Source organism: Penicillium atrosanguineum (genome assembly GCF_028827265.1).
Source record: "Penicillium atrosanguineum strain IBT 20685 chromosome Unknown utg000005l_segment0_segment0, whole genome shotgun sequence".
In the NCBI taxonomy this organism is placed as follows: Eukaryota; Fungi; Ascomycota; class Eurotiomycetes; order Eurotiales; family Aspergillaceae; genus Penicillium; species Penicillium atrosanguineum.
The window spans coordinates 133,020-152,544 of record NW_026623137.1 but is presented as its reverse complement, the minus strand read 5'-3'; the positions used below and the strand labels follow the sequence as shown (position 1 = coordinate 152,544).

Genomic DNA, 19,525 nt, shown 5'->3' with positions numbered 1-19,525 from the left:
GGTCTCTCATGGGCGTGTCGCGTGTCTGTGTATACGAAGGTCGTAAAAGAGCGGCTCTGAGAGCCTATTAGTCTGAGTCATTGGGGGGGGGGGTCATTCGGATGGATTTTCCGGTATATATTTTGCCTCTTGACTGTAAGCCTGAGAATGATAAGACCACAGTTTCAACCCAACCTCGGTACGATATCGGAGGATGTTCACAGACATGTCTAGGAGGTCGCACAGATCAGGTGTGGGATAGATATCCATGGATCTATTTAGACGGGTCGATAGATAATGACGAGGACTGGGATGGAATAAGATAGATACCCCAAGCGCTAACGAGAGACTAATAATAATAAGCGCCCGCTATCGGCCCCCAGCAAGTGGACGGCCTCCACATAATGTGCACCACCGGGGGGAAAGCAAGGTCAGCGGGGCAAACTGCATGTCTACCTTACCTGAGGATTTAAGGCAGTACTTTTGGCCACCCAACCAGTATAGAGAGTCAAATTAGCCATCTTGGGAAGACGTAGAGCAGTCCAGTGTGCCCGACCTCAGACTAGGACGACGCAGGCATCCTCAACCAGCGACGCCGATCGGAGGCAGCACCAATGAGGGTGGATATGATAGTGGGACCCCAGTGAACCCGATGAATGTCATTGGATGGGGCGAGAACAGCGTGGCAACGCTACCGAACAGGTGAGTCAAAAAGAGGGAGGTTAGGCAACATCGGTGCGGGAAGTGACATAGTCCCAGAAGGACCAGCGAGTATAGTATAGTATAGTATAGTATAGGAATAATACTAATGTAGTGTAGGATATATCATCATCATCACCATCATTCTCCGGCTCTTGAAACGAGTCAGACCAGTCCAGGTACTCGGTACTTCGTGCGGACAAGATACTGCAGTGACTCACCGTACCACGGCTGCATCCGGGATTTTCACCCTCAACTCTCTTGCGCCTCCCTTGCAATCCCGCCACCTTCTTCGCCACAGTGTGACTCCCCTCTCTTAGTCAAATGTTCTTTTAGGAGTCATACGTGGTGAGCCTAAAACCTCTTCCTCTTACCCCCAAACTACCTGATTCTTCCCCGACCCTTTCGCCTCTTCGCCTCCACCCTCTCCCCTCTTCCGCCCCCATCTCCTGCCTAGTCACTTCAACGACTGCCTTGTCACAAGATCACTCTTGTGTCCATGGTTCGTTAGGTGCCTTCAGATCTTTCTTCGACTCATCCTGCTTCAAAATGTATACTGCTTCCTCTATTCCGATCGCCCGTGTTGCCGCTATCAACTTCCGCCTCGTCACCGTTGGCTCCGTCTAAAGCCATTTCGAGTCATCTTCCTTCCGGTGTTCATATAGCCCAACACTGGTGTGATCGGTCCCTTGTCTTTTCGCCTTTACTTTCAACTTTACATACTCTTTTTTTTTTTTGTTTTTATACTTTAGCGGACTTCCTACTCCGCTACTCCCTTCCCCAATACTCTAATATCTTTCGGTGTCAACCTGGCGCTTTTCGACTTTTAGGCCTTGCCGTCGCCTGCGCTCCAAGACGGCTTCTGTCTCCTCGGCCTTCGTTCCCGGTTCTCTGATTAACGGTTTCTTGACACTACGGTTCAAATCGGACCATTCCCTTCCTCGGTTGCGCCCTGAATATCTTCCATGAATCCTTCCGCGCTTCCGGATATGTCGGGGATGGACGTCTTGGGTTTGCACCTTTCAAACCCAAGCCAAGCTAAACATCCCTATGCCTCTTCCATTTCCTCCTCCGCCTCCTCCTCGTCCTCTTCCGTCTTCTCCCTCGATGCTCAAAGTTCCATCTCGTCCACCGCCACAAACCCGGTCGATGTGATTTGGGAGAATGACGCAGACGGGCAGTTGGCCGGAAGAAACGGGACTTGCCCTCGTGCCTTCAAGGGTCATCCTAAGGTTGACGGCCCGGTGCCCGCCGAGCTGCGTATGCATCCTCGTCGCACCAACGGTACCTCTGCCAACGGTTCTGCCGCCCGTCCTCCGCCGTGTCTGCTTCGGCAGTCAGAGCGGAAGAATAACTTCGTCGATAACCTCGTCGGTAAGTCGTGTCGGATACTCTTTTCCTAATTACCTCCCGCTGAACGTGTCCTTTCCTCTCCAAAAGATACGGCGTCGCAGATCGTTGAAAATATCTGGCCGCTGTCGGCCGCAGCATCCCGCAGCGACGCTGCGACCGGGTCAAAAGGGGTTCTCCCCCTCCGGACGTTCATTCAGGAAACGCTCCGTCGCTCTCGCACTAGTTACAGTACTTTGCAAGTCGCTTTATACTATTTGATCAAGATCAAGCCTCATGTGCCTGTCCACGATCTGACCAAGGAACAACCTCGGGATCAGTCGATGATGCGGGCTATGCAGTGCGGCCGTCGTATGTTTTTGGCCGCTCTGATCCTGGCCTCCAAGTATCTGCAAGACCGCAACTACTCTGCCCGAGCCTGGAGTAAAATTTCCGGCCTGAATACATTGGAAATCAACCAAAATGAGTTGATGTTCCTCCAAGCGGTCGGTTGGCGTTTGCACATCTCCGAGGCCACCTTCCAGCGATGGACCGACCTGGTTCTCAAGTTGACACCGGGTGCCGGTGGGCCCCCGGCCGGCGAAGGCCAGTGTTGGCGCACCGTTCTGCCTCATCTGACTCCCGAGTTGGATTCTGTCGACTCGGAGCCGATGACCCCGGTTTCGGCCATGGGCGGCATGTATCTCGGCCTTGCAGAATCCCCATCGCCGCGCAGTGCTTCGAGCAACGAGTCTATCCGTTCCTCTTCCCACGAGCAGACTCCGATTTGCCCTCGGAGCCTGGCTCGGAATTTGGAGCCGACTCCGCGCATGGAGTTCACCAACCCGCCTATGCCCCCTATCCCCCGCCCTCAGATACTTCCCACACCCCAGATGACCCCTCAGTCGCATGTCGCCTCTACTCCTGCTGTGAGTATGGCTACGTGTGGTGTTCGCCACCCTTCCATCGGTACGGCCATGTCGCAGGCTCAGAACTTGGGTATGGCGCGCTCGACACTCGATCAGCGCCCGCCTCTCTCGTTTTACCCTCGGCATACCTCGTACGATGGTTACCCGGCTGCGGTTCGTCGGTCCTCTCTGGCTCGTTCGGCTTCGTCGGCCTCCTCCCCGGATTCGATGGTGTCGGATGTATCGACCCTTTCATCCCGTTCCTCGCGGTCCTCCTCGGTTTCCTCAAACGCCTCTGGCACGGGTGCTCCGGCCCCGTCTCGCCTGGCTGTCAAGGCTACCCTGCGTTGCACCAGTAACTCGCTCAAGGAGAGCCGTAAGACCCTGGCTATTGCCTCTCCCATTGATGAGAGTGCTCTGGTTGATCTGTATAGCTCCCCTGACGCGTACCCCGGTGCGATGGGCTCTGCCCCGGATCTGTCCACTTTCACGCTGGATTCGAGTCTGAGCGAAGCTGCCCAGAGTCTGTGTGAGCTATCGGGCGCGACCCCTCAATTGCGTCAGACGCGTAAACGCGGACGTACCGGTTCGGACGATCTGCTCCTCCAATCCCACGTTCGTCATCTGATCGATGCTGGTGCCTCGGGTGATTCCTCGGTGCTTCCCGACGGTCATCTGGCGAACTCTTTCCTTGTTCGCGAGGGAACTGCGGTCTCGGGACCTGCCGGCATGAAGCGAGCCTGCTGTGGCAGTGAGGCACGCAAGGTCGCGCTGAACCCGAGCCTGCGCGCGAACTACTTGAATTAAGCGGTGCGTTACGGATCTTTTTGCTCTTGTGAGGTCTAGAAAAAGCGCGTCTTTTCTCTTCCCCGGATTATGATTTCCTCCCCCTCTTTTTTTTTTTTTTTTTTTTTTTCCTTTGGCGTACCGAACCCGGGTTGTCTCTGCCTTCTGTACATACCCCTTTCGGACCCCGGGCTTCTCGGTCGCCGTGCGAGTTTGAAACAAAAGCTTCGCAAGTGTACGATGTACGTGGTTCCCCTCGTCATCTCTTTCTTTTCCATTTTTCTTTGTTGCACATGGAGTGTGATGGGCATGGGACGGGTTTGTTCTTATTTAACTACTCATGGGGACATGATGAATCTACCTTCATCCCCTGGCGCTTTGGCGCCTCGAGTGGAGATGTGCGGCGTCCGGACTGCGGAATAGGTTCGCATCATGGATAGCCAAATCGTACAGTTTTTGATCTGAACTTTTTTTGCGTAGCTTCAGTGCTGTGAGTAGATGCCTTTCCGACCTTTGATAGAATATCAACAAGGGATGAGTACAGTCTTGCCCAGGCGTATGTGTCTGTGGTCTACGCTTCTGGCCCCAGATGTCTACAAAGGGTGCACTTCTCCTCGGGCGAGTATTGCTGTATACATCTGGCTGATCCGGGGGACGAAAACTAACTATGAAACAAACACGCCACCATTTTGCCATGCAGGGCAAGTTGATAAAAATAGAACACATCATTACCCAGCCAATAGTTGCATGATCGGATACGAAATCTCCGAGTATGTTCATGGTGAATCATGAAGAGTCCATGTCGGAAAGTGGTGCCATCAGATAAGATCAGGCGACTGAATCTGCCGTGTCTCCGAATCTCCGCACTTAGTGCAAGTCTCCCCCCCCCCCTCTCTTCTAGTCGCGTTTGGTAGCTCTGCTATCTACCTTCAAGCTTATTCCTGCTTGAAATTTCACTATGCTACCTCAAGCTCTTCTGACGGGCCTTCTAGCCCTGTGCTCTGTGCCCATCTCTGCCTGGGTGATTCCGCAGTCCGTTCTGGGTACCGTAAACCCTCCGGAGTCGGCATCCCAGGAAGACGCCCATGCCCGCCCATCCTGGTTTACCTCGGCCCTGATGGCCCGTCGTATGCTGGCTCTCTCTTCATCCGGCGTGATAGCAACCACCTTCCCGGATACAATTCCACCCTCTGGTCGTACTCCGGCGTCGGTCGCAGGTCTTCCCATCGGTCTGCGTGAGTACATCGCCGACTGTGACGGGTCTCTACCGGATGAACTGTCTCATGGTGACAACGGGGACCCTACCATTCTGGCCCTGCGCGTGGCCACTACGTTCCAGAATATTGGGGCCGGTTCGAACCTCAGTCTCGAGTTGGACTGGTGGGACCATCTCGCGGATGCCAGACCCGTCTATCCCGGTCTGCCTGATAGCCCAGCTGCCCTGCCGCGTGTTACCTTGTTCGGATACCTGGAACCGCTCCCCGAGCTGTCTACTTCTGCGTCGGCGAGCCTCGAGAAGTGCTTCCTGGGGTCCCACCCGGATGCCAAAGTCTGGTTGCCTGGAGTATCGGGTTCCCCGCACGCTAGCTTCTGGGCCCGGATGGTGGTAACACAGGCTTACTGGATCGGTGGGTTTGGCGATGTGCAACAGATCGGCTGGATGAACGTGACAGAGTGGAAGGGGATTCGACGCCACGGCAGTTTGGACGTCGGCGATGGCCGGGGATGGGGAGACGTGCGACTCCCGGGGGAGAAGGGACGAGATGATAATCTATGAATACGAAGGGTGTTTTGACCTTTTAGTTTAACCGGCCACCGACCATCGTTTGGAGGTAGCTCATTCGTTCAGCATCAAACGGTGTTATCTATGCTCAGCGCTGCAGGGATGCGCTTATCACCTTATCACCCCGGCTCGTTGATACCATCTTATCACCCCGGCTTATTGATATCATCGATATCTTTGACCTGGTCACGAATTACCTAAATCCCTTGCTCTTGCTCTTGCTCCGGAATGATTATCAGATCAGTACTCGTGAAATTCCATCTCGCTTTGGCTTCTGCTTCTGTCCTACTCTTCCTGTAGAACCTTGGATCCTCCCCCTCCCGTCCTCCGCCATGCGCCTCTCCCGGCCGCGACTCCGCGTTTCGCAGGCCCAATCGGCCTTTGCAGAAGGCAATGCGCGATGGACCAACCGAGACCTAGATCCGATACCGCAGTTTGCACGGAAATGGGGCGTCTGGAGCTTAGTAGGTACGTGTGGCTAGTGCTCGTTCCGTGATCTATGCCTTCCGTAAACGTGCTGACCATCCCTAGCATACTGGATCTCAGATGCTTTCAACGCAGCAACATGGCAGTTCGCCAGCAGTATCATCGCCGTTGGCCTCACCTACAAGGAGGCTATTGCCATCGTGGCCATCGGATTCTTCATCATGTCCTTTGTTATCGCCGGTAATGGTGCTGTCGGTGCCATATATCACGTCCCTTTCCCCGTTATCGCTCGGGCCAGTTGGGGGTTCTGGGGTTCGTATATTGCGATTATATCGCGTGTCATTCTGGCTATCTTCTGGTTTGCTATTCAGAATGTGAACGGTGGCAATGCCGTGCGTGTCATGATTGGCGCCATCTGGCCGAGCTACTTGAACTTGCCAAATGGAATTCCCGAGTCCCAGGGCATCACAACCAATGGTATGGTGGCCTTTTTTATCTTCTGGCTGATTCAATTCCCCTTTCTCTGCATTCATCCGAATAAGCTGCGCTGGTTGTTCGCGGTCAAGTCGGTTCTCGTGCCTATTGCCTGGATTGCCATCTTGATCTGGGCCTTTGTATCGGAGAAGGACGGTGGAGGTGTCTTTGCCCAACAAACTGCGACTGTCTCGGGATCCCAATACAGTTGGCTGTTTTTGGCGAGCATGACTTCGGTTTTGGGCAACTATGCTACGCTCAGTGTCAATCAAGTACGTTATCCCTCTGAAACGAGGACTTTACTATGCATATCTAACCACACACAGTCTGATTTCTCTCGTTACTCTCGCGTCAACCCTCGCTGGCAACTCCTCTATATTCCGATGCTGCCAATCATCTTTACGTTCATCGCTTTTATCGGTATTGCGGCTTCATCTGCTGGCCAGACCAAATACAAACTCGCCGCCATTCCATGGGACCCAGCTGTTCTGATCAGCTACTGGCCCAACCGCGCCTGTCGCTTCTTCGGCGCTGCTTCCTTTGCACTCGCATCTCTGGGAGTGAACATCTCCGCCAATTCCCTGTCTGCCGCAAACGACTTCACCGCGCTTGCTCCTGAATACATCAACATCCGCCGTGGCCAGATCCTCTGTGCGTTGCTGTCATGGGCCCTCGTGCCCTGGAAGATTCTTGAATCGGCCGGTAACTTCTTGAGTTTCATGTCAGCTTATGCCATCTTCCTCGGCCCCATCGCTGCAATCATGCTGTTTGATTTCTGGGTTGTCAATAAGCGCAAGTATGATGTTCTTGCACTATATCAGCCCCAGAACCCCATCTATCGCTACAGCTGTGCTATACCCGGACTTTCTGGCAAAGTCGTCTCGGGGTTCAACTGGCGTGCCCTGGTGGCTTTCATCGTGGGTGTCACACCCAATCTGCCAGGTCTGATTAATGCCGTGACCCCAAGTATTGATGTCGGCGTGGGTGTTCATCCCTATCAGTTCGGCTGGTTGCTTGGCTTTTTCGCTACTAGTTTGGTCTATTTGGCATTGTCACATTGGTTTCCTGAGCGCGAAGCCCAGATCGAGCACGCTGTTCTCGCTGATGAGATCTATGAGGAGAGAGGTGCTGTGGTTGAAGGTGTGGAGACGGATAGTTCCGATCGAGTGCAGGTCTCGACGGATGAGAAGTCACTCAAAGAATTGGCGTCGGAGAAGAACGTGTAGATTGCACATGGTTTTGAATTGCCTTGAGGGTAGTTATTTACGGTCATTTGAATTCTAATGTTCAAGCAGTTTTGAGGCTGCTATGCTGTACATGATTTGATGCTTGATGCACTGTTATCCTGCTTCACTAAAGAAACTCGGCGTGGCCAGTTGGGAAGGTTTGCTTCTCGCCATCAAGCCCAAGCTTGCGAAAGTGGCCAATCTACGTCCATATCGGTCGCTAATCCTTCGCGCGTGGAAGCAGTATGCCTTCGCTTAGGTAGCGAAATAGGACCGCGTTTGAAGATCACAGAATGCACTATTTCCTGCTTCCGTAGACCATCTATTTGCTCAAATGTGTTCGAGCCTGTGCTTTTGTTTCGTGGACATTCGTTAAGAGACTCACAATCCAAGCCAGGCAGAGGTATGCCAGATATGGATGGCCGAGAAATATTAGAAAGACTGCCTTCATGGCCCTGGGCCATAAGCAACGGCCTCTTTCAGCACCTTGTTCACGCTGGACGATGCACGGCCCAGCTCGCCGCCCTCCTCCCTCGCACTCTTCAGCCCACGGTCAAGAGCCGGCAAGAAGCGGGTTTGAAATACTCGGTACCGATCCTCGCGGGTTTCATACATCTCCCCTTCTTCGTCGCGTGGCTGTCCGAACAAGTTCAGATAGGCGTACGGTGCCGTTGACTCAGTGTTCATGTGGTGGGCCGTCTGGCAAAGAGGGAAAGTCCAGGTCGAGGATTGCTCCTGATCAGATGAGTCACTAGAACCACTGGGCGGTCCAATTCCTGCATCCAAGAACTCTGCCAGAGCGCCCAATACCTTAATCATCGGCTTACCCTTGCTACCGGACTTGCCGAAGGAAGCCCGGTTTGATGACCACCGCGATGACTCCTCCGTATGCCATCCCAGTACAGACAAGAAGCAGTTCATGGTCTTGACCCATCCGCCTGCACTGGAAACCACATTCTCGCCTGCTGCCTCGACCATCCAGGACAAGATCTCGACGGCGGAGACACGAATATCTGCTGCAAGATGTGTCATGCCGGCGCGCACGTATGGAAGAAGCTGTCCAACATGGTCCTGTACATCATTGTGCGGCAGGGTACGAAGGAACTTGAGGAGCTGGGTGCGGACGTTGTTGCTTGAGTCGAGGATGAGCGGGAGTAGATTCGGCAGCATTACGCTCACTGGTTGCGGTAGAGGTTGGTTTACTGGTCGTGACGCGATTGCGGTCGTCAGGTGGGCGAGTGAGTCGCGGCGCTGGGTGTCGGATTTGGATGAGAGAAGGGAGAGGAAGTGGGAGAATTGGCTGTTGGAAGTTGGTGCGGCGACATGGAGGGATTGTTGGTTAAGAGTGATTGCTTTGGGGTGTCAGCAATTATTCTTCAAGCTCAAACTAGATGGACAATGTGCCTACCCTTGGCTCGGAAGCTGGTGTCTGTGAAGTTCTCCGGCTTGGCCTTGGCCTTACCGACCTTGAGTTTGGGTTTCTGCGTGAATTAGTCAGACTGTTCGCCATAGAAAGTGATCAATCATCCTTACCTGGAAGTCCTTTTGCTTCTCCTTCTTTCTTTTGGCGCTAGATCCCATGGCTGCGGTTAATGATGTTGAATCGAAGCGGCGCCGCTTTTTTTTTAAATGGTTATCCACACGTGATGCCGATAAGCGCCCTAAAGGTAAGGTGTCAATATAACCCCAAAAGAAAATCGTGGTTATAGTTCATCGTCCAACCGTGACGAGTACGAAACTGGGAATCTTGTAAAATCAGGCAGACGCCATTTATCAATGCTATCGAACGAGTTTGACGTGACGATAGACAGAAATGGATCTTTCGACCGGCTAACCCTATCTGGAAATCCCATTCGGATCATCAAGTACCGGGTGAATGCGAATGATATCCACCGAGAATCCACTATGCAACTTTATACACTGATCGCATAGACGGCATATGAACATAAGGCTACCACGTGGGTGACCCACGATCGCACATTCCTTCTTTCGAGTCCCGCTTCCTGTTGATCTTCCCCATCTACCTCTACCCCGGATCAATAGGACTGAATTGTGCTCCCAGCATGCATCTCCTATCACGCGCCGAAATGCCAGGCAGGTTCGAGCCTAGCCCATTTATCATGTCGGGCTATCGCTCGCCGAGTCACTCGTGGGCCGCTTCGCTTTGGCATGGAAGTATACAGTATACACAATTCCGTCTACAGAAACATACGAACCGAAGTAGGAAGTAGCAAGTAGCACAGCAATGTCATAACAATCGTAGTCAAATTCAATATCTAGTAGTGGAAAAAAACACATCAAGGTCTGCTCAGCAGCGCAAGGAAAAGAAAAGAGGCGAGATAAAAGGAATAAAATCAGAAAATCAGACAAGAGATGCGCACTTCTGCTCGGCCCTGGGCTGACTAGAACAAACAACAGAAAATAGCCGGGGTCCGAGACAGACGCGATTGTATCAATCAAATCAGATCATCAAGCAGACGTAACATATTAAAAAAACACAGGGAAAACATGAAGCATGGGATCGCAAAGCCACGCGAGACCACCAGCAAGAGGACATTAATCATGTAATGGATGGAATTAGTGGAACAGCGACCAGCTTCGTCATGTCGGGAGACATTGACAGAATGAGAAGATGAGCTCGATTAAAGACTCATGGTGAGCCATTCCCACTCCTGGCTTGCGCCCTGACCACCCGCAATACTATGGTTGGCGGGGTTGGCCGCTGCGGGTGGCATGGCTGGCGCCAGGGGCACCACCTTGGATCGACCGGAGGGTGCGCTCGCTTTGGGGCTCTCGTCTGTGTCTGGATCAGACCCGGGCGGGGCCCTTTCCAGACGACGCTGGCGGCGAGGTGCCACCTGCACACCGGCCCGAGCCTGAGCAACCCCAGCTGGGGGTCCAGCCTTGGGCGGGGCGGCAGCGATGGGGACCACGCCAGATTTACTCAACCCAGTCATCGCAGGTGGTGACTCGGATGTGGTACCACTGGGGGCGCGCGAAACAGCCGCACTGGTGGGACCGGCCTGAGCGACGGAGTTCTTGCGAGAAGACTTTTTGGAGGACCGGGAAGTGCCAACGGCGAGACTGTTGGCGCTGCTGCGGTTACGCTTTTTGATAACGTCGGTCTTCAGAGAAAGCGGCCGAACAACGCCGTGAAGCTTAAGGAACAAACCACATGCGTTGCATAGGGGTTGGCCTTCGGGGTTGCGCCGCCAGAGGGGGGTGGTCTGAGTGAAGCAGTTGGTGCATGTGGTTGGACCGGCATTGGGATCTCCATTCTTCGAACCCCCGGGGCTGGCTGGCCGAGACGGCACAGCGCTACTGAGGCCTGACTCGGGGGGCGTGTTGGGAGACGGGTGGTTGGTCGGCGGCCCACTAGCAGTGCCGTTCATATGTTGTCGCAGCAGCCCAGGGGCGTTAGGGGTAGAGGCTGTACGAGCAATTTTCTGCCGACGAGGATCCAGCTCCCGGTTGCGTACATCACTGACTGAGGCGGCTGAGCCGTGGCCACGACCCAGGCTGCCAGCGTGGTGCCATTCGGGCGGGCCGTCCATCATGTCGGTCGAGCCGATGGTAACATGCTTGCGATGCTGGCCGTTGAAACCCGGCAGCGACTGGACAGATCCGGGGAAACCGGCATCCCAGGTCATCCCTGCGTTTATATCACCAGAGTCCTCCATGGAAGCAAAGTCATGCGGCATGGCGATACCACCGCGTTCAAACTGGTTGCCATCCTCGTCCTCATTATCAGAGTCCCCGCCAAATGTGAACATGCTGCTGCTGGGCGCTGTCGTGGAAAACTCGCCGGGACCAAGCACCTGCGAGGGATCCACATGTTGGGGGCCAGGCACGGAGAACGCGGACGAGTGCATGGAGCTAGGCGGGCCACTAACACCATTCGAATGGAAATCGCCGTTGGTATTATACATGTGACGAGGCTGCAGCGAGGCTGACAAGTTCGACTGGCGGTGCTGAATGTAGTTAGGGATTCGGCGCTGAGAGTGAGACTCCGCCGAGGGGGCATCGGAGAAGAACATGGACTGTTCTCCCTCATATATGGGTTGCGGGGTCGAAACGGTCGACTGGTACCCCGAGGGGGGAGGAGAGAAGAACTCGGTGGAGTTGAGGGAAGAGGCCAAGGGAGTCTGAGCGTAGAGATTGGAGAAGGGATTGCTGGCCGCCATGGGAGAATCAGAAGGCGAGAAGGCAAAGTGCTGCTGGTAGGGACCAGCCGAGCTGATGCCAGACTCCTCGCCGCCTATTCCATACGTATCGAGACCGAAGGGAACGCCGGAGTGGTGATGCTGGTGACGACGGGGGCCGACGGTGCCGTTGCCCGGCATGGCAAAGGCCGAGGACGGATGGTCCAAAGAGTAATCAGGCAGCGCGGCCGACAGCTCCGAGTGCTGCGACAGCATGGCGTTGGACACTGGGGGCACCTGAGGGGATGCCTCGGCGGGACGCTTGCGACCGGGAACGCCGAGACCGTTGAAGAACTGACGCTCGTCGACGCTCGTCTTGCGCACTCGACGGGCCACATAGCCGAACTCGCTGTTCTTGCGCTGCTCCTGCGGGGGGTGGCCGAAGGACGCAGCGACGGTGGAATCGGTCATGGGGTGATCCTTGCGCGCTTTGATAGGGATCCCGGTCGGGGTGGCGGTAAAGTGTCGGTCGGCATGGGGATGGGAGGAGTAATCGGCGGGGGAGTCAAAGGGGACGATGAAGTCATCCAGGTTCATGGGATCGGGAGTGGCATCGTGATTCATGGTGGTCGAGTTCGACGCCTGGTCGGACAGATGCAACTGCGCGATGCCGCTCGGGGTGGGACTGATGGTATCTTGCTGGGCTTGCGAAGACCTGCAGGCCAAGACATGAGCTATCCGCTCATCGGGGGGGGGGGGTGGAAGGAATGGATGTATGGAAGATCGCCTACCTGGCCTGTTGCTGCTGTTCCCGTTCCTTCCGTTTTAAGTTCATGGCCATCATCCGCCAGGTCAAATTCTCCATGCGCTCTTGGTTCGGGAGCTGAGATTTGGTGCGAGTGTAGAGCTTCCAGATTTGCGCGGCGAGGGGATCCTGCTTCTGCAATTCCTCGGGATTGTCGCCACCGCGCGGAACACCGGTTTTCCACTCCGGGAAGATGGGATCCTGGAGCATACCGTCCTGAGCGGCAGAGTTGGTCGGACTGAATGGAGAGCCGAAGGAAAAGTCATCGGACATCATATGTGAATCGATGTCAATGTCGGGGAAAGCCAGCGGTCGGGCTCCCGCATGGCCTCCATGATGGATGTCCTCCATGTCGAAGGAGGGGGGAAAATGTCAAGAATAAATAAGGAAGAGGAGGGAGGGGGGTTTCAAGTGGATAGTCCAAATTGGAATATCCCCGTACCCGCCGTAGACGAGACCCTGGAAATAGAAAGTCGAGCGAGTGAAGCGATTGGTAGGATGGCGCAGCCAACGACCAGGGTCAGCATCGACGTCAGTACATTCCATACGGATGTGCAGATGGGCTTTGGAGGGGTACACACGATGGTCTGCCACCACCCAGTCCTATCCTAACTGTTTGGACTATCTTTTTTACCGTCCTTACTGTCGTGGAGGGGGGGCTAGACCCTCCAGACGCTCATGCCCCGAGATGCGATTGCGACGGGGAAGGGGAGTGCGACCCGAGGGAATGTGCACGGCGTGGGAGTCCACCGTAGAGCGAGGAAACGAGAGAAGCTGGAGACCAGCGTCAAGAGTGGGAGGAGAAGGGGGGAGGGGGAAGGAATATTGAGTCAAGAAGAGAGAGAGAGAGAGATCGAGAGCGAGGAATTGGGAAGTGATATGTGCCAAGTTGAACGAGGTCTGTAAATTGTAAATTGTAAATTGTAAATCGTAAATGGACTTGAATGGGTACGTGTATTACATGTATCCGGGCATCGACCGATTTACGGCGCTTCTCTTAGCTACCACTACAGCTTCACGCAGGAATCATGCGGCTAGGACGCCACTTCCGAGATCTAGGAGTCAACAGTCCCTCTCGTGGCCATAGCCTCTGACCTATAGATAATTCCACGAATCGTACTCGTGGGCAGCCTCGTGAGCCCCGGCGGCGGACCACGCACGGCCCTCATTCTCGAGGTCGCGATGGCTTCATGGCGAATGAAAATGTCGGGACGTGGGGTCGCTTGTGTATCGGGCCGAGACCGAGAATCAATTCGAGACTGTCCAGTAATGCAGGTACTTTGACTAGGCAGTTTACTTGCCAGTCTGGAGCCGAAAAGACAACCTAGGTCAAGTCCGGAGCGTGTCCAGAAGTGTAAGAGTGGAGCCGGGTGGAAAAGGTTGCTTTTCAGTGGAGTCCCGAACCGGTCTATTGTAACTGATGGGATTGGAAATAGGATGTAGGATGCAGGAGATTATGTCTATTGGCTCTTGTATCTATCAATTATAGATTATAGATCTCACTCATGTCCCGTATATGCCCTGCTTCATCAGTGTTCTGTATCGTGAGCATAGGGACCGGGGGGGTGGAAAGAGAGAGAGAGAGAGAGAGAGAAAGAAAATGAGAGCGAGCGAGGGGAGGGAAAATAAAAAGAGACGGTTCGGAGATAGCAGCGTCAGCGCGGATGGATCCCGGCGAGATAAGACATGATGCCCCCCGACCATAGAACGAGCTTAAACGGCTTCGAGGATCTAGCACCTTTGTGACCTGGGGACAAGTACTCACCGAGAGGCCACCCTAAATTACCCGAGGCCTGTATTGGTGCGGTAATGTGTATGTGACGGTATGGGTCTTTCACGGTTCAAACGTTCGCGGGGGTAACCATTCCACTTCCACTCGTTGCTCTCATTCCCCATTCCCATTTAACCATTTTCGTCCATTCTCATTCGAAACCCAGAGTTTCCCTAAACCCGGCTAATGTCAGCTCCTGAGAGGTTGCCTCTTTTTTTTCATTTTTTTTTCTTTCCCTTTTTTCTATAGGTTTGCCACCGTGCTTGGTTAACTCCATGTATCGCTGGTCTTTCCGACTGGCCTTTTGACATCACGATCATCCCCCCGGAGTGGGGGAACCGAAACACTTGCACACCTCTCGCAGGTACATCATCTCAAATCGGACATCTACTCGTGTGCCCGTTCATTTGGGCCCCACAGCTCCACCGAAGGTCGGGGCATCCAAGATATGACAAGATAAGAACGGTGATAAGCTGCCAAGCATATGGTAATTAGTGGTGGTCATGTTAGATAGTCGCCGCCGATCCCCTCGTTCACACGGCTCAACCTAGAGTGGAGTGCCTATGACGGTCATGGTGGAGGTTCGGATATTTGGTAGTGTCTTCGATCTTTTTTTTTTTGACTTTTCCAAGTGTCTTCCATCTGATGTCAGTTTTCGGATCCGTAGAGTTTGCCCTCTGTTCCTGTCGCGTGAGAGGCAAAAAAAAAGGAGGCAATGGGGATCGGCCCTCCAGCATATTGGGACGGGATACATCCCGACGTAACCCGCGTTCCATCTGCAGCTGGGCAATAATTGCCCATGGTCGATTTGGTCCGGGATGTCCAAAGTGGGCCATGGCGCACGGCGCAGTAAGATATGATAATTTGACCGGGGTCACGGAGGTGGCGGTACTTTTGACTTCTCAGGCCTCGCCCTCGTGAGGATAGGGGAGAAATAGTGACATGGGACAGGGGGGGGGGGGGGCAACATAGTACTTTCCGGCCTTTGGGTGGTTGATGTTTTTTGGGGGCTTTTCACCCGGCACCTGCGCTTAGGTTGAAATCCCATCTCGCTTCGGGCAAGGGCAACCAGTGGACAACCCTCATATGAGTGTCCAGCCCGGAGTTGCCTAGGTTGGAGGGAAGCGTGGGGGAAAAAGAAACCGACGCTGCACATATGTAAAAGGTAAACAGGCTCATGGGCCCAGGTGTCCAGGTGTCCAGGTGTCCAGGTGTCCAGGTGTCCAGGTGTCCAGGTGTCCAGGTGTCCAGGTGCCTAGGTGCCCAAGTGTCCTCATTGCAATGAAGATCCCTAACTCGGTTCAATACTCTGTTGAAGAGACCGGATGGAAATCCATGGAGGGGAGTCTGGAGGGGGGAACACTTGGGCCAACCCCTTTCCCCCTCTCCAAAGAAAACCCCGTTCTAGGGATGCGAGAAACGAGGTCTATATATCTCGAATGCCAGGCGCCGGAGCGTTCGTTTATCACTCGAAACTGTCTCGATAAGGTGTGACGCTACCGAAAGCCCGTGTGCCTGCCTGGGCGATACGACAATGGCCAACGGGGGTAATTCTGCATATCTCGGGGGTTCCAGGGGACTCAAAACGAGATAAGAACCTCCTGAAAGAGTGAGGCGCAAAAATGGAGATCATCCTGCACATATACCCCCCAAAGAAAGTCGTTATCAATGCCCTCAACTGGGGCGAATGGGTCTCCAAACAGAATTTAACTGGAGTCCGATGGGACCTATCCACTGCATCTGAACCACACCGCTACCTTTATCTACTTTTGGTGGACCAACGATTCGGATCTGCTATCTCCAGATTTTCACCCCAGACTCTCTCCGACGGTTGATCCCCAAGATGTGGCGTCGAATAATATCTTGCCATCTGTGTAAAACCCTCTTATCATCAACGGGTCAACTGCTCATCACTTCTATGACGATGATATGACTGATAAATCGGGTTTCGATGTGTCTACTCTCCGGGTCAGACTCGGCCTGATATCTCCAATGCTCACCGACTGTGTGAGATATGCTGAGATAGCAGGGAACTGATTGGACTTAAGGCACCGGGAGCGCTGACGCCATCAGCAGGGTTTTGGACCAAGAGACAATCATCTCCTCGGAGCTGCGTCGGACCTTACAGATATCATTTGAACAATCAGTCGGATCTACTATCATGGTGTCACATTTGACACAGACCCCTTGCAGGATAAGCATGGGTCGGTCCGTCCTATAAAGGGCGGTGCAAAAACAGATTTCTATTCATCTCAGTTGTTGCCCCCAGTGCATAGCGCATCCGGCATGTTCTCGGACATACGCCTTTGATAGGGTTGATGTATGCGGCTGCTGAGCCCCGAACGAGGCCGAGTAGATCTTCCAACTGGGGCACCGATTGCCTTCTGAGGACTGTGCACATAGAGAAACAGAATGGCGCGGCAACACGTCAACTGCTCATTCGCGGCAAACAATGCCCAATATGAGGCGTGACACCGATGCCGGAGTCCCACCAGGATGCACGACAAATGCCTCTGGTCAAAATGCGCCCTGTGAACGAAGATCGGAGCCAATAGTGGCCACGAGTGTGACACCTAAACTCCGCCTTATCTCGATCAGCGTCCCTGGCATCTGTAATCTCAGGATAAAGTTTATTAGATGAAACTCTTAGAGATAAGTAGATTCGTGATGCAAGAACGATAAAGTGTCCTGATCGAATGCTTGGACAAGATAAACTAGACCACAGCGAAATCTAAGAAGCCCAATGAAACAATACGCAATGAGAGATCCCATTTCCTTTTTTTTTTTTTTTTTTTTTTTTACCTTCCAACGGAAATATTTCTCCGACGGGGCGTAGATCAAGTGCGCGAAGACTTCGCCATCAAGGTTGTCCCCCCTATCCTTGTGCGGAACTTTCAATACACTACTTGAGGGTTCACACCTGGGTACGCCTACGGCAGAGAAGGTTTGGATGGAATGGATATGAAGTAGCATGCAGATCCAGCTCCGAAGGTAGAATGTAATATGTACAGCGTATGTGATCCTCATAGAACCCGGGATATACAACTTCAATAGAGATCGTGACCCCTTAGCGTCGAGGTCTCGCGTTGTGATCTCAGAAGGTGACTGGTATCGGCGTCAACTCACCCTCGCTTATCGAAAAAGTCCGATAGTCGCGCGTCATTGTGGTCCAAATCATTTTGTCCAATCACCGACCTCCCCCCTGATGTACCCTGGTCCATAAGATAGACTGGACAAGGGCAATCAAACCATGCACCAGGGTAGGAACAAATAATTTGTATCCATCGTGAAAGGGAACCAAAGTGGAAGAGGTAAGGATGGGATGAGAAGAGAACATGGGTAAGATAGAGAGATTGAAAGAGACGAGGGGAAAAAAAAGAAAGTCTATAGGTGCCCGAAAACAAAATTCTCCAAAACTAAGCCAATGTCTGTCTTCCTGATCCGAGGAAACACCACCAAATCATATCTTCCCACAGAGGAAAACGAGAAGGGGGAAAAATTAGAAATAATTCAGAGATCCTCCAATGCAAAAAGAGACACTGCTTATGAACCGCGAGTAAAGAATAAGGCTGTGGGCCATGCCATGATGGAACGAAACAAGAAATGCCACCCAAAAACCCTTGCGCCCGCTAATGACCAGCTGCAATAGCAGACCCGCCACGGTGTATGAGGATGAATAAGGCGAAATGGAATAAGGAAATAAGCGCAAATGTAAAAACCCAAAAATGTAAATCTCCCACGGGGTATTAGAAATGAAACAAGCCGTCTAAGAACCTTGAAATGTGTGGTATAACGTGACTGGTGTCCGGGTCCATAGAGAAAATAAGGTCTTATAAATGTGCCCGGAGATGAAGGAGGGGGAGGTGTGTGTGTGTGTGTGTGTGTGTGTGTGTGTGTGTGTGTGTGTTAGGGACCCGATCGTCCTGGTCCGCCGGGATGCCCCATTGGAGGAGGATTGGTGAATGGTTGTTGCTGGACGTCCCCGTACATGGGGTACTGCATCACTCCCATACCAGGCATGGCGTTCATATTAGGCCACTGTGGGAATCCCATCCCTGCTTGTGTTGGATAGGATCCGGGAGGTACCTGCATGTCGGGGGTTGGTCCTGATGCGCCTTGCGAGGCGACTGTTTGCGCGGGTGTTGTCATCCTCCGCTTGAGGTCGGGGGCCATCTGAGGTTGGAATTGTTGTGGAAAGGAAGAGCCCACATCTTGACCGGGGTAGCTCATCGCCCTTGACGGTGGGGGTGGGACTTGCCAGACCATTCCATCGGGCTGCATAGCATATGTTGCGCCGGGATTCAAAGGCTGTGCTTGGCCTGCCATGGGTGATGCTGCAGACATGGGCGAATTGGGCGGCAATCCAGCTGGCCACACGTTGGGCGACAGATTCATCATCTGGTTCTTATTTGCGTTCATAGTGGCCAGAATTTGAGGGTCAGATATCGTCGTAAACTCATCCCAAACTCCTGCTTCCATCGGATGTCTAGTGAATTCCCCTGGTCCCATAGACTGGTCTACATGCGATTTTCTTGTCAGCGATTGAACCTCACGTGGGTTCCACCTCTAATCTTTCAACCTACCTGGTACAAAGCCCGACATGGGGTTCCCAGCAAATGCGCCGGGTGGGAAAGTCGCCATATCCTGCCCTGATGAATTCATGGCGACCTGCTGATATTGATAAAACGTATCGACCGATTCCGCGTTCAAATTGGTCGGCGACGAGGAAATTGGAGTCGTCGCTGAGCCCCCAGATGCCGTCTCTAATCTCGAACTGGGCCGCGACTTCTTCTCCACCGGCGGTTGTTGATCGACTGGGAAAAATTGACAATCTTTTCGTAATCGAATACAGTTCTCACATCGTCCCTGCGGGTCGTCTGCTGCTACTAAGCATCGGATCTTTCGTCGCCGGCAATGTACTGTGCCCAAGATGTATCAGCAAAAGGGCCCCTCTATATCATCACATAGCTGACCACGCGCATAGAGTCTAGGTCTTATCTTGCGCATCTCACGCGCGACAATGCGCAAGACAGCAAGACGGCACAGCAAGCAGACAGCCAGTAAAAAAATGGAGTGACTGACCACATGCGACTGACGTCCGATGATATCCCAACTTATTACGCTTCTTGTCGTTTGCGGCGTCCATGGCGCTCTGTGAATTCGGTGTCGTTGCCATAGTCTCAACAGCCACGGGCAT

General features: G+C 53.3%; 6 protein-coding genes across 6 annotated transcripts; 3 read left to right on the top strand and 3 right to left on the bottom strand.

Moving 5' to 3' along the window:
* Positions 1 to 1,643: 1,643 nt before the first annotated feature.
* Positions 1,644 to 3,722, top strand: N7443_006286 (putative G1/S-specific cyclin Pcl5; the record flags this gene model as incomplete). Its single annotated transcript, XM_056886342.1, has 2 exons — positions 1,644 to 2,052; positions 2,119 to 3,722. 2 exons carry the CDS (start codon positions 1,644 to 1,646, stop codon positions 3,720 to 3,722), a joined length of 2,013 nt encoding a protein of 670 aa, XP_056739991.1.
* A 937-nt stretch (positions 3,723 to 4,659) lies between these two features.
* N7443_006285 (uncharacterized protein) lies at positions 4,660 to 5,478 on the top strand (the record flags this gene model as incomplete). Its single annotated transcript, XM_056886341.1, has 1 exon — positions 4,660 to 5,478. One exon carries the CDS (start codon positions 4,660 to 4,662, stop codon positions 5,476 to 5,478), a length of 819 nt encoding a protein of 272 aa, XP_056739990.1.
* Positions 5,479 to 5,816: 338 nt separating this feature from the next.
* On the top strand, positions 5,817 to 7,610 carry N7443_006284 (nucleobase cation symporter-1 family protein; the record flags this gene model as incomplete). Its single annotated transcript, XM_056886340.1, has 2 exons — positions 5,817 to 5,952; positions 6,016 to 7,610. The coding sequence occupies 2 exons, from the start codon at positions 5,817 to 5,819 to the stop codon at positions 7,608 to 7,610; spliced, it is 1,731 nt and encodes a 576-aa protein (XP_056739989.1).
* Positions 7,611 to 8,057: 447 nt separating this feature from the next.
* N7443_006283 (IPI1/TEX10 family protein) lies at positions 8,058 to 9,191 on the bottom strand (the record flags this gene model as incomplete). Its single annotated transcript, XM_056886339.1, has 3 exons — positions 8,058 to 8,962; positions 9,019 to 9,091; positions 9,144 to 9,191. The coding sequence occupies 3 exons, from the start codon at positions 9,189 to 9,191 to the stop codon at positions 8,058 to 8,060; spliced, it is 1,026 nt and encodes a 341-aa protein (XP_056739988.1).
* Positions 9,192 to 10,252: 1,061 nt separating this feature from the next.
* On the bottom strand, positions 10,253 to 12,908 carry N7443_006282 (uncharacterized protein; the record flags this gene model as incomplete). Its single annotated transcript, XM_056886338.1, has 2 exons — positions 10,253 to 12,467; positions 12,544 to 12,908. The coding sequence occupies 2 exons, from the start codon at positions 12,906 to 12,908 to the stop codon at positions 10,253 to 10,255; spliced, it is 2,580 nt and encodes an 859-aa protein (XP_056739987.1).
* Positions 12,909 to 18,234: 5,326 nt separating this feature from the next.
* On the bottom strand, positions 18,235 to 19,525 carry N7443_006281 (putative C6 finger domain protein; the record flags this gene model as incomplete). The annotated part of the gene is made up of 3 exons (XM_056886337.1): positions 18,235 to 18,845; positions 18,912 to 19,247; positions 19,411 to 19,525. The coding sequence occupies 3 exons, from the start codon at positions 19,523 to 19,525 to the stop codon at positions 18,235 to 18,237; spliced, it is 1,062 nt and encodes a 353-aa protein (XP_056739986.1).